This window comes from Nycticebus coucang, chromosome 8 (assembly GCF_027406575.1).
Source record: "Nycticebus coucang isolate mNycCou1 chromosome 8, mNycCou1.pri, whole genome shotgun sequence".
Taxonomy (NCBI): Eukaryota; Metazoa; Chordata; class Mammalia; order Primates; family Lorisidae; genus Nycticebus; species Nycticebus coucang.
In genome coordinates this window covers 101,465,449-101,478,534 of record NC_069787.1, presented here as the reverse complement: position 1 = coordinate 101,478,534, position 13,086 = coordinate 101,465,449, and the positions used below count along the sequence as shown (strand labels likewise).

The 13,086-nt window shown below is 45.1% G+C and overlaps 1 protein-coding gene across 4 annotated transcripts in view; it reads left to right on the top strand.

Annotated features, from left to right (window-relative positions):
• The window catches only part of KY (kyphoscoliosis peptidase), a 59,144-nt gene that overhangs the window by 27,736 nt on the left and 18,322 nt on the right, over positions 1 to 13,086 (top strand). For all 4 annotated transcript variants that reach the window (XM_053600424.1, XM_053600423.1, XM_053600422.1 and 1 more), the window contains 3 exons: positions 5,262 to 5,336; positions 7,151 to 7,213; positions 10,183 to 10,265. In XM_053600424.1, coding sequence (XP_053456399.1) covers positions 5,262 to 5,336; positions 7,151 to 7,213; positions 10,183 to 10,265 — 221 coding nt within the window. The remainder of the gene's footprint in view (positions 1 to 5,261; positions 5,337 to 7,150; positions 7,214 to 10,182; positions 10,266 to 13,086) is intronic.

The following is a 13,086-nucleotide window of genomic DNA, read 5'->3' as shown; positions in this document are numbered from 1 at the left end:
AATCTGTATGGAAAAGGTTGAACTTAAAAAATAAAACAACAATCAACAACATCAAAATAAACAAAAAAAACAACCAAACCAAAAAAAAAAAAAGAAACAAAACACACAACCAAAAACAAAGCAGTATGTATATGTTATTGAATATTGTCTGGGCAACACGTGGTCTTCTGGGGTATGAGATGTTAATCACAGTTCTGATACGACTGGAGGCTGCTAGTTTCTCAAACCCCAGCAGGTAGACACCCTAAATCTCTCTTCAGCCCACTTAAAAGGCACTTTGAACTTGTTCACTTACTGAGCAGAAGCTTTCCCAGGGAAGTGCTTGTCGCTGGAATCACTGCTGAAGTGGCTATCCACTTACCCTGTGTGCCAAAACTGGTCTCCCTCTGCCCCCGAGGGTTAAGGCTGCAAGGCGGCTCAGACCCTGCCCTTAGGCTACTTGGTCGCTGGGTTACCAGCTCCCACCCAATTCCAGCTCTGCAACCCTGAGGGCGGAGCTTGCCGGGGCAGATCGCTCACAATGGCTGCCTGTGACCCAGAGCCAAACACTATGAGCTCCATCTGGCTCAGCGGCTCAGACTGGGGCCCTAGACAAAGGCCAAAATTCTCCGCACTCCCACTCAGGCTCTCCCCAAGGCAGTTCAGCTGAGTGCCAAGTCCAAAGACACCAAAACAGTTCACAGGTAAGGCCTTTCTGGTTTGCAGTCTCGCTGCTACTGAACTTACAGTTGCGGGCAGGTTTAGAGGGATTGAACACACATGACCACTTGCCGGTTTTCCACTGTTTTAGTCCTCCTCTTGGGGTCCAGAAGTCTCTCGCTGACTCCCTGTATCCTCTCAGGGGTGATCCCACAGGCAGATCCCACCAGCCAGAGATGCCTGGAGTCCTATATCCCCAGACTCATGGTGCCCAGATGCAAGGAAGCTGTTACTCGGCTGCCATCTTGCTCCGCCCATCATGATTTTACTTTTCTGTTTCCAGTTAATCTGGTCAAAGCCTTTTTGATTTTATTTATCTTTTTGTTTTGTTCATTTTTGATTGATTCTTTTCACTTATTTCTGTTTTAATTTTGGTTATTTCTTTTTTTCTGCTTTAGAAGTGGATTTCTCTTCCTTTTCCATTTCCTTAAGATAATTAGATTGTTGATGTGCTCTCTTTTAGATGTAGGCATCTAATTTGATAAATTTCCCTCTCAGGACTGTTTTTGGAGTATCCCACAGGTTTTGGTAGTTATGTTCTAAGAATTTAATAATTTCCTCTTATATCTCTTTCTCGATTCAACTGTCATCAGCATAAAGTTGTTTCATTTCCATGCCTTTGTGTGAGGATAACAATTTATGATGGAGTTGAATTCTACCTTTATTGCCTTGTGGTCTGAAAAGATACAAGTTATAATTTCAACTCATTTAATTTTGTCGAGGTTTGATTTGTGTCCTAGGATGTGATCTATTTTGAAGTATGTTCTACGGGCTGACAAGAAGAACATATATTCCTTAGTTTTGGGATGGTGCATTCTGGGTCTATTAATCCCCATTGTTCCAGGGTGACATTTAAGTCCCTTGTATCTTTGTTTAGTTTCTGAATAGAAGATCTTTCCAGTTCTTTCAGAGGGGTATTAAAGTCCCTAGCTATTATAGTTTTATAGAATATCATATTACTCAAACCAACTAAGTTATTTTTCATAAATCTAGGAGCATTTCAGTTGGATGCATAAATATTTAGAATTGAAATGTCCTCTTGTTGTATTGTTCCTTTGACCAGTATAAAGTGACCATCTTTGTCTTGCTTAACTTCAGTTGCTTTAAATGCACTTGTATTTGAAAATCAGATTGCAACTTCTCCTCTCTTCTCATTTCCATTTGCCTGAATATTATTTTCCAACCCTTTGCCCTGTCCTTCAAGGTTCGATACATTTCCTGGTGACAGAATAGAGATGGCTTGTGCATTTCTATCCAATCAGCCAGCCTGTACTTCTTCAGTGGGGAAATTCAAGCCATTTACATTAATAGAGATATTTGATAAGTGTGGTGGAGTACTGTTCATCTTATTTTGTGAAAGTCGATTGCTTAGTTATCCTTTCCATCCTTTGTGGAAGCTAGATTTTGTCCTTAATTTCTAGGTTTTTACTTTCCTGGAGATGCATTATGATGGTCAGTGTGGATAATAGGTCTAAGTATTTCCTGTAGAGCTGGTCTTGTTGTGAATTTCCTCAATGTTTGCATATCAGTAAAAAGTTTGATTTCTCCATTGATTTTGAAGCTTAATTTAGCAGGACACAGAATTCTGGGTTGAAAATTGTTTTGTGTAAGAAAGTAAGATGATTATTATCTTGTGGCTTGGAAAAGTCCACTGTCACCTGATAGACCTGCCTCTGTAGGTTAATTGGCACTTACTCCTGGCAGCTTGAAGAATTTCCTCTTTCATCTTGACTTTGAACAGGTTGAGTACAATGTGTCTTGGAGATGCTCTATTTGTGTTGTAATGACCCAGGGTTTGATATCCCTCTAAAAGGAGTGTGTCAGAATCTTTAATAATACTTGGGAAATTTTCATTTATGATATCCTCCAGTAGGGCTTTCATTCCTTTGGGATATTCTTCTTCCCCTTCATGGATACCTACAGTTTGTATGTTTGGACACTTCATGTAGTCTCATAATTCTCTAAGCAAATGCTCTGCTTTTCTCTCTCTTCTTTTCTGTCTCTTCTGCCTGGGTTAGCTGAAGAGCTTTATCCTCTAGCTCTGAGATTCTTTCTTTTCTCTGGTCTAATCTGTTATTGATACTTCCACTGCATCTGTAAATTCCCTGATTGACTCCTTTAATTCCTTAAGCTCTGCTATATCCTTTTTATGTTTTTTCATATCTTTTTTCCATTTTTTGGCTCTGTTTTTAGATTTCCTTTTGATTATTTTCCACTTTCTCATAAATTCTCTTCATTGTTGTTGCCATTCATATTTTAAATTCTCTTTCTGTCATTTTCATTATTTCTTTATAGGTAGAATCCTTGAAGTAGCTACCTCATGATCCATTGGGGAGTTGTTCTGTTCTGTTTTTTTTATGTTGCCATAATTTTTCTGTTGGTTCCTCCTCATGTGTGTTTTCTTCTTATTCACTTTCTTCCCCTCCTTTTTCCCCTCACTGCCTTCTTTACTTTTAATTACTTTGTCTTTGAGCTTAGATGTGGAAATGGCCTTTTGGTATAAGGCCAAAAGGAAAAGAAGGGTAAAGAGAAAGAAGGAAGAAAGGAATGATAAAGTAGAAAAGGGTGAGATGAAAGGAAAGAATTGAAGAAAAGGAGGCAAGAGAGCAGAAAGAGAAAAAGAAAACAACAAGGGAAATGGCAGTGTTTGTCAGGGTGCTTTGAGCCACATTCACAACACTAGGACTTGTGGGGGGCCAAGCTGGGTACTTCCCTTGAGGTCAGGAGCTCCTTACCATCCTAAGCAAAAGCAAGACCCCACCTCCATAAAATATAGAAAAAAATCAACAGTTTGTCATAGTGGTCATCTACCAATACCCTCTTTCCTAAGTTCAAAGGTAAACAGACACCCTAAACCATGAGTTCATGGCCTCCTTGAGCCAGTCCATTACCATAACCCCTCCAGTCAGACTAATGCTGTGACCCTCCAGCCCTCACAGAAAAGAAAAAAATTATAAGAAAAATTAAAACTACAGTTATGTAAAATGAAGAAAAAAAGGGTATCTTAGTTGTTGTATGAGAAATTTAAGTGAGAAAGATGATAAAAGTGGCAAATCTCTACCACAAGAAAGAAAAAATGAGAGAAATAAAAAATAAAAAAGGAATAAAAGGGGCTGAAAAACTCTAACAACCATGAAGAAGCACTTGCTACCGAAAATGTAAAAATGAAACATAGGTCTCAAACTCCTGGCCTCAAATGATTCTCCCCACTTGGCCTTCCAAAGTGCTGAGAATACAGACATGAGCCACCATGCCCCCTCATAGATCAGTTATGTCTATTGATCTGTCTTTCAGTTCTCTTTTTACTCTGTATCTCCATTCTGCTACTGGGCATCAATATCCAGAGAATTTTTTTTTAAATGATACTTCATTTATTTTCAAAATTACTTGCCCTCACTTTTTGGAATATGGTTATCATGGCTATTTCAAAGTCTTTGATAATTCCAATATCTGTGTGAACATGGAGTTGGTATCTATTGATTATCCTTTCCTTCTCAAATTGAGATTTTTCTAGGTCTTCCTATACTGAACAATTTTTAATTATAACCTTTGCAATTCTATACAGATCTGCCCTGCATGTGTACCACCCAGTGGCCATACTGGGACCTGGGTATTGGTCTACCCCATAATTGAGTTCTCAAAGACTGTACTATGTTGTTTAGGATGAGAGCCCATGCATGAACAGCTCAGAGGTGACTGCAAGAGTTTATCCACAATCTTATGGAATTACTATCTCAAGCTCCCTCCTCTTCATGACCCCTTTCCTTGTCCTCTGGCCAAAAATCTGGAGCTTTAGTTTCCTTACTTTCTCATGCATTTGTCACAACTGTGTCTGCATATGGGGCCATTTAACAGGAAAAAAAAAAAGAGAAAAAGTAATGAGTATTGTCCTCATACTCTTGGTATTATAGGTTCTCTGGTAGGAGAAAAGAGTTATCCTACCCCCAAAGACTTAGGTGCCTGCCTGGCCACCAACATCATTGCTGTCACTGATTCCAATAGGATTATTTGGGTGCTGAGTTGGGAAATAATAGAAAAAGAAGGACAAAATAACAAAAGATATTTTTCAGTCTTCCCCTTTTTTACTCATTAGGACAGAAAGGGTTTATCTTGAGTATTTTTTTCTCTGCACCTATTGTCCATTTCTGGTTTTAAGAATGTCTTTTGGTCTTATCTAGATAATATCAGAGGGACTAGAAAAATGGCAGATTTACTGCCAATTTGGTAATGCTTTAAATTCTGATTTTCTTTACCAATCAGCCCCTTCTACCATTTACTTTGCAGAGTCCTCAAATAGTTATCCCATGTATTCTGTCCAGGGTTTATAGTTGCATTCAGTGGGAGAGATAGGGTGGTCCAGTGTGCTCACTCCATCTTGCCCGGATCTAGAAACTATCTGCTTGGTTTATTGTTTTGTTTTCTAAAAAAGAGCAAGAATTATTTGTGTATAAAAATGACAGTTCTCAAACCAGTTATATTTAGCTGTTCAACTGTTAGTCATGGAACTTTCACCCTTTCCTGGCAGCATCTAGCTGAGAATGTTATTTTCTTTTCTTTTGCAGGGACACAGCTGACTGTGGAAGTTCACCCTCGAGATGCCATGCCCCAGTTTCTCAAGAAGTTCTCCTTGGCTAAACGTATGTATGTACAGGACTGTTCAAGATGGAGGGATGGCAGGAAGTATTGAGGGCAGCTGGGTGTGTTAGACTCCAGCCAAGGCATCTTCTGAAGGAAGGAAAATCATGATGTGGGTCTACAAAGCAGAAAAAGACAGAGGCATAACAGCTTCCTCCTGGGAGACTTCTCTACATTCAGCTACCATTGTTTTGTGCATTTCTGAAATTAGGCATGTGTAACACAAGGCATTTAAATAACTGAAGTTGCATTTCATTAAGAGTGGCATGCACAGTGCACTTTTAAAAATGAACTCTACATTTATTAATTTATTAACCCTCTGACATATATTATCTCCACTTTTCAAATCAGCAAAATAAGTCTCAGAGAGATAAAATAACTGCCCAAGTCACCCAGCTAGGAAGTGGATTATAACCCAGGTCCAACTCTGAAGCCTGCGATCTTAACCACCACATCTGCCCTCAGTGTAATACAAAGATACCCAGACCCAGTACCACAATGATTTCTCCACTCCTTTCTCATCCATCTCTCTGCATCTGTTCATCTCACGGTTAGGGGCCTCAGAAGGAATGCAGGCCATGAAACAGAGGTCATAGAACAGCTGAGGCTCAAATATTTTCCATGTCCATTCAGTGAGCCAGAGTCCTCCAAGGCTGTCTAACCCTGTAGTCTTCAGCAGGCAGGCCCTCAGGAGGGCAGTCCAGTGTAGGTAGGATAGGCCCCAGGCCTAACTGGCTGAGTTCATGTATTTCAGCTGTGTAATCTTGAGCAAGTGGCTTAATCCCTCTTTGGGGCTTGATTTTATCTATAAAAGAAAAAATATATAAACCTTTCTCATCAGATTATGTGGCTAAATAAGAAAGTAAATATAAAGTCTAGGCCAGTACACAAGAAATGCCAACTACCATTCTATCAAAAATACAAGTGGAAGCCAGGCCACCAGGAAAAGCTCCTTTCTTCTTGCCCATGGAGTCTAATAACTATTGGCTACCCTTCCGCCTTAACAGTGCTGAATTTGTAGGATTCAGTTTCCCTTTAACCTTCCCAAGGAATAATTCTATGATACCTGGCCTGGTATGCTGGCTCACACCTGGAATCCTAGCACTTTGGGAGACAGAGATGGAAGCAACACTCCAGGCCAGCAGTTCAATACCAGCCTGAGAAAGATTAAGACCCCCATCTCCACAAAAAATAGACAAATTAGCCAGGCATGGTAGTGTGCCTATACTCCTAGCTACTTAGGAGGCTGAGGCAGGAGAATAACTTGAGCCCAGGAATTTGAGGATGCAGTGAACTATGCTATCACCACTGCACTCTAGCTAAAGCAACAGAGTGAGACCCTGTCTCAAAAATTAATAATTACCTACCATTTCTGGGTTTCAGATACTATGCACACTTTCTTTACCTCTTCTTATTTTTGTTTTTGTCCATGGTCTGTTGTCCTGGGGTTATCTGGCAGTGAATTCATTAGTGCTCTCAGTATCCCCCACTGTGAATCCAGAGGAGGTCAGGTTTTAGGAGGACCCATTGAATAATCAAAAATGTTGGGGTCAGAGAAAATTTTAACTCTGCATGAATTTTAATTCTACACTTTCCTTTCTTGTCATCTACTGCCTGGTTCCCAGTCTCCCCTCCGCTACACCAGGAAGATGGCAATTCCAGTAGTTCAGTGGTGGATGGGATAGGAGCAGGGAGCCTATAAAAAGGAGAGTGAAGAGGAAGAGCTGGAAGCATGATCACCACACAGAGAACCATCAGTGCTTATATTTCTGTTTCTTCTGAAGTGTCTCTACTTCTGACCTTTGAAACATTATAGGTTTACAAGGTGACAAAAATGGAAACACAAGACCCCGACAGCCTGGAGGGAAAGATGCCCATGGTAAGTTCCAGAGCCTTCTCCAAGGCCATTCTCAAGAGAGCACATTGATTTAGCCTTATGGCCCAATCTCCAATCAATTGGCAATGACTTCCTGGGGCACTAAGCTGAGAGTCTAGGGCCACTTCTGAGTTCAGGGGAAGAATTCACAAAGTTCTGTCAGAATTGGTTAGGGATGTGTGTCATGGACATAGGTAGAAAAGGAAAAAGCTCATACACCAGATATAATACCAAAGCTAAAGCATAAACCCCACAAAAGCTGTGTTAACTTTCAACAGGTTGTCAAATGTGTCTGTAAGATAGGAGGCCTGTGAATAAGCAGAGTGAGGCAGGGAAAGAAGCACTGAGTGGGGTAATAGATGATCTTGGTTAGAATCCAGCTTTTGCCCCTCATTTGCCTTCATGGGGCCTCAGTTTCCCCCTCAGTATAGACCAGATGGCATCAAAGGCTCAATGAGGTTCATCAGTTCTTCTCATTGTTCTACTTTAATTTAGTTAATGACATTGGTATTTTAAACGTATTTATGCAAAATCAGATTTGGATCTTATATAATCTGCTCAGAAAATAAATTTAATGAGGCATAAATCATTATGGATATTTTTAATGTTCAGATGTTGTAAAATGGAACCAAAAAGGGGAAAACTAGTAAAATCCCATTTTAGAAATGCCATCCTTCTTCTGAATGGGGGTAGCAGAGACCTCATTTGCAGAGCTCTGCTGAGTGGAAACCTGAGTTTACTTCATGTCCACTTAGGCGACCCTGATGACTCTTGTCAGGTAATAGCAGGAGCCAGATTCTAAAGAGGAGACGGGCCTATTAGGGTACCTCTGCCCTTCTCTATACAGCTGGCTGAAGGATGGTTGCACCTGGACCACACAGGATGGGGTTAATGGTGATCTAAGTCATGGCAGCCAGGCAAGAAATCCCAGCTCCAGCACCAGAGGGGTTAATGGGAGCCACAAAAGTGCTGGGCTTAAAGGGAGCTTGAAGTGAGAGTGTATAACAGAAAAGGATCTTGGAGGTGTCTGGGAAATGTCTTGGTTCTTGTAGAAAGAGCAGAGAAATAAATAAAAAGAATGCTAGCTTGCTGGGTGAGGCCATGGTGCCATGGTAGAGTTTGCACAGCCTGCCTGCCCACCACACCCCAGCCCTTCTGTGGAGAGGCACAACCCTCATATCCTGGAGGTATCAAAGCAAGTGACAAGGTGAGAACCCAATCAGAGACCTCAGGTCCAAGGGCCTAACACCCCAGGGGCTGCAGTGTGAAAGGAGGGAGCATAATGAGGTGCCCTTGGGAATTGTGTCCTATCTTGTCTGGGGTTGAGAAGATGGAAGCCCTGTTTCCTAACAGGTAGGGCCATGGAGCATTCAGAAAGTTCTGAAGGACCTATATGGACTGCTTCTTACACCTGAACTTGACTGGAGGCCTAGGGCTCCTCTGGCCCAGACATTGGCCAGTTCCCTAACAAGTAGGCATTTTTTTGCCTCTCAACCGTGCTGGCCCAGAAGAGGGTCTTGGAGTGGCTGGGACCAGGGCTGAGGTGATACTTTACCACCCTCCACTCTCTCATCACATCTTGAATCTATAGCGCCAAAGTAGCAGACTCACAATTAAGGGTTGATTTGGGGCGGGGGGGCAATTGCTGCAGTTTCAAGGCAGAAAGCCCACATACCCCTGCTCCTGCCCTTGCCTGCAGAAGAGCCCCACATCCTGCACCCTCCCAGAAAGCAGTGTAACACTTATGTCACAACATAATTTGCCCTCTCATTCATGCTCCCAGGAGCCCTCTAGCTGCAGATGTCGGGCCAGTAGCTGGTCTAATGCCCCCAGCCAGGTGGAGGTCAGGCCTGGACTGCCCCATGCCTCATATAACCCCAGCGGGCACTTCCTCATACCACCTTGCTCCACTCAGCACTGGGCCCACCAGCGCTCCTGGGCCCACCAGCGCTGGGCCCACCAGCGCTCCTCGCTCACCCAGAACCCTGAGGCTCCTAACATGGCAGGCTGAGAGCTGGGTGGGTAGGTCCACCCAATGCAAGGGGTCAGTTTCTCTTTGTCCCCCACTCTGCTATCTCACCCTGCTTCCCTAATTTTTGTCTGCCTGGCTCAGGGACCTCTCATTACAAAAGACCTTGCCAGAGCCCATGCTCTCTTCTGGGTTGGGACAGGGACTACTGTCCACCCATCTTTTGGTCTGACAGTTGACTGGTCAGCCATGCATCAGCCCTGCAGAAGTTGGCTAGGGCCTTCCTACATCCATCCGGGGTGGCTGCTGATCCTGGTCAGCACTGGTCTTGAATTTTCTTTCCTCCCTGTATCTTTGTCCTAGTGACCTGCCTCAAGCTTCCCGTGACAGAGGCTGGCCATAGATGATTCTAAGGCTCAGCCTCCCCCAGTGCCTGTTACAAGAGCACCACCACACAGTTGACCATAGCAAGGGAGGAAGCCCATCTGGATTTCACACACAGCTTTCCCTCTGGGACCCAGCTGGCCTGACCCTACTATGCCATCCTCCCATGCCTGGGCTACTCAGTGGCCCTGCACCCCAGCACCACAGCCATGGCACAGACTTCCCTCCTTGAGCTTGGCTGGGACTAGCAACAGTGCAAGAACACTGCTCACAGAGCACTGGTTCCTGGGGAGAATAACAAGGGCTCTGCAGAAAACTAAGTGAAGGAGAAAAGCAAATTCCATCACCAATACATCTGGGACTACTGGGTTCACTGAGGTTGAGCCAGTTTCTTTCTGCTGACTTTCCACAATCTAAAAAAGAGTCTAAAACTCCCTGCAGATCTCTGAGAGATCTATGGGAGTTGCCATAGTTCCCATACTAATTTGGTCTGGGAACCCTTCTAGGAGATACAGCCCTTGGGCTCAGTGTTTCTAGCTTTGTAAATTGTGTTAAAGGTCACACAGTCACAGCTCCTCAAAGAGACTCAGCTGCTGACCAAGCCTCCCTGTGTTTCCAGCCTACCCCTGGGACCGGTCCAGCCTGAAATCCATGTCCCTGGACCTACGGCAGTTTGAGAAACTGGACACCTATGCCTCACAGGTATGAGAGCTGGCCCTTCTAGCCATGGGTTGCTCAAGGAGTTCCCCAGTCCAAGACAGCAAAGCCTCGCCTCTCTCCTGTCTGAACATGGCCTAGGAGTGCCACGACATAACATGTAGATGGAGAGCAGAAGGCCTCAGGTAGCAGGCTCCCACCAAGGACCCCAGGCCACTCCATCCTCCACCCCACCCATGGTTCTGGTGCTACCACCCTAGGCTGCACACCTGGACCTCCTCCTGACAGGTACAGTTGCCAACCTGGCCAGCCCTCCCCCTTCCCACCTTGGGCACTGCTGCTGCTAAGCCATGCCACCCTCAGCTGGTGGAGGAAGGGAGGAAGAGGAGGACCATGGCTGCAGACAGCCACTGTGACCATGCTCACCTCTAAAGGGTGTGAGCTACTAGGCTCTCCTCCTCTGGCCTGGGCCGCCAGGGGTGAGTTGGGAGGGCTGAGCACTGGGTGGACATGTGAGCCCTGGGGCCAGGCAGGAGCTCAAGGTCAGAGTCTGATCAGAGGGCCAAGGTGCTGGACTCTTTTCTGAAGTCAGAATGCTCTCTCCCAGGACAGTAAGTGATGTTAGAAAGATGACCTGTGGGTGGCACATAGTAGGTGCTCAGGAACTTTGTGGAGATGATGAGTGGATGGATAGGTGCCTAGAGGCAGGGGCATCAGTCAGGGGCATCCAGCTGTCCTGGCAGAAGACATGATGTAGATTAAACAGGGACAGAGAACAGGGAAGAGCAGAAAGGCAAATCCTGGGCTGGAAGCAGAGGGGAAGGCCCCTGTCCCCAGTGTGTGTGGCAGTGGGTGGGAGATGCAGGAGTCTCCCAGATGGCTTGGTTGAGTTGTAGCAGAGGCCAGGGAGTGCCTCACCACAAGGAACAGGTTTGAGGGGGATGATTAGTATGCTTGGGGTGTGAGGAGCTCTAGCATCTGTGGTATATCCAGGGGAAATGCCCACCTATCCACTGTATGTAGGAGCCTAGAGAAATCTGGGCAGGAAACACTGACTGGGAATCACTGTATTCAGTAAAGAGCTGAAACCAAAGAATAGGATTGTATTGGGGAGATCTGGGACAGCCCTGGAAGAGAGGCTGGGACAAGGTGAGGACAGGTCCTAGAAGGGTGACAGTTGGGGGTGCTCACCAGGGCATGTTTGGGCACCAGCAGAGCTATGTCATCTGGTCAAGTGAGATCTGGACAGACTCCTTTCTGCTAATTCAGCAGTGCAGCACGTCTGGCCTCTGGAGGGCCAGCTCAGAGGAGGCTGGAGGATCAGCCAAACTACAATGGGCAAGCAGGAGGGAGGAGGAGGGGGTACAGAGGACCCCCACAGGGCCTGCAGGAGGGGCACTGGAGTGGGCAGCATTGAGAATGAGATAGAGCAGGGGGCATGTGGCAACAAGCAAAGGAGGGAGGAGGACAGGATGCAGGAGAGGCAGGAGCCCTGGACCAAAGCTGATGCACTTGTGCCTGCAGCAGGAGGGAGAATGAGGCCTCATGAGAGTGGGGAGTGCAGGGCGGTCCAGAGTCTGCAACGAGGGGGGTACTTTGTAAAGGCCATCAGAAGGGGTGGGACAGGCTGCGGGACAGGGTCTGAGAGTGGTGCCAGGAGCCCAACAAAGGCCAGAGACCCAACCACAGAGCAGAGGTAGACAGCTTGAGGGTGCCAGGAGGAAGCCCTGGTGCTGAGATTTTAAGTCGGGACCCCAGGCTGAGGTACAGGCCTGCAATTCTAGGGGCACCATCCTGGGCCCCGGGAGAAGGACCAGAAAGAGACTGTGGTACTGGACACAGAAGAAGATGAAGTAGGAGGCATCTGGGAGAGTGGGTAACAAGGGGCATGGAGGCCTCCTCAGGTCAGAGAACCAGAGTGCGAGGCACAGGCAGCAGCCCTGAAGTCCCCATGCCAGCAAAGGGCCATTCCAGAGGCCCCAGAGTACCCCAGAGGTGAGGTGGAGGGGAGCGTGGTACCAGTGCGGGACCAGTGCCCCAGCTTCTCTACAAAGATTGAACATGATCAGGGCCTCCTCTCCAGCCACCCTGGCTTGTCTCTAGGGCCCCTGTGAGAAGAGCTAGTTTGTTTTCTTTGTTACTATCACAGTAAAATATGTAGAACTTAAATTTGCCGTTTCAATCATTTTTAAGAGTACAATTCACAGGCATGGATTATATCCCCAATGTCCTACAAACATTACCACTATCTATTTCCAAAATATGCTCATCATCCAAACAGAAACTCTATACCCATTAAGCAATGACTTTCAGGTCCCCTCCCCCAGCCCCTGGCTGCTTGCTTTCTCAATTTGCCTGTTCCAGATATTTCATTTAAGTGAAATCATACAGTATTTATCCTATTGTGTTTGGCTTATTTCACTCAGTATCATATTTTCAAGGTTCATCTGTGTAGTATACATAGAGCTTAATTTCTGCTTTGTCAGGTTAAATAATATTCCATTGTATGTATATACTGTATTTTTGTTTATCCGTTTATCCATGAGTGGATTCTTCAGTTATTTCCACTTTTTGGCCATAGTGAACACTGCTGCAATGAACATTTGTTCTCAACCCTATTCATTTGAACATTAACTCTATTAACATTCGAACCCAACTCTATTCCATTGGTCTATGTGATCCTTAAGACAGTACCAGTATCTGTTTGAGTCTCTGGCCTTCGATTCTGGGGGGTATGTACCATGGAGTGGGATTACTGAATCATATGGTAATTCTACATTTAACTTTTTGAGAAACTGCCCAAGGGTTGTCCACAGCAATTGCACCATTTGACCTTCCCATCAGCAATGTACAAGGGTCCCAATTT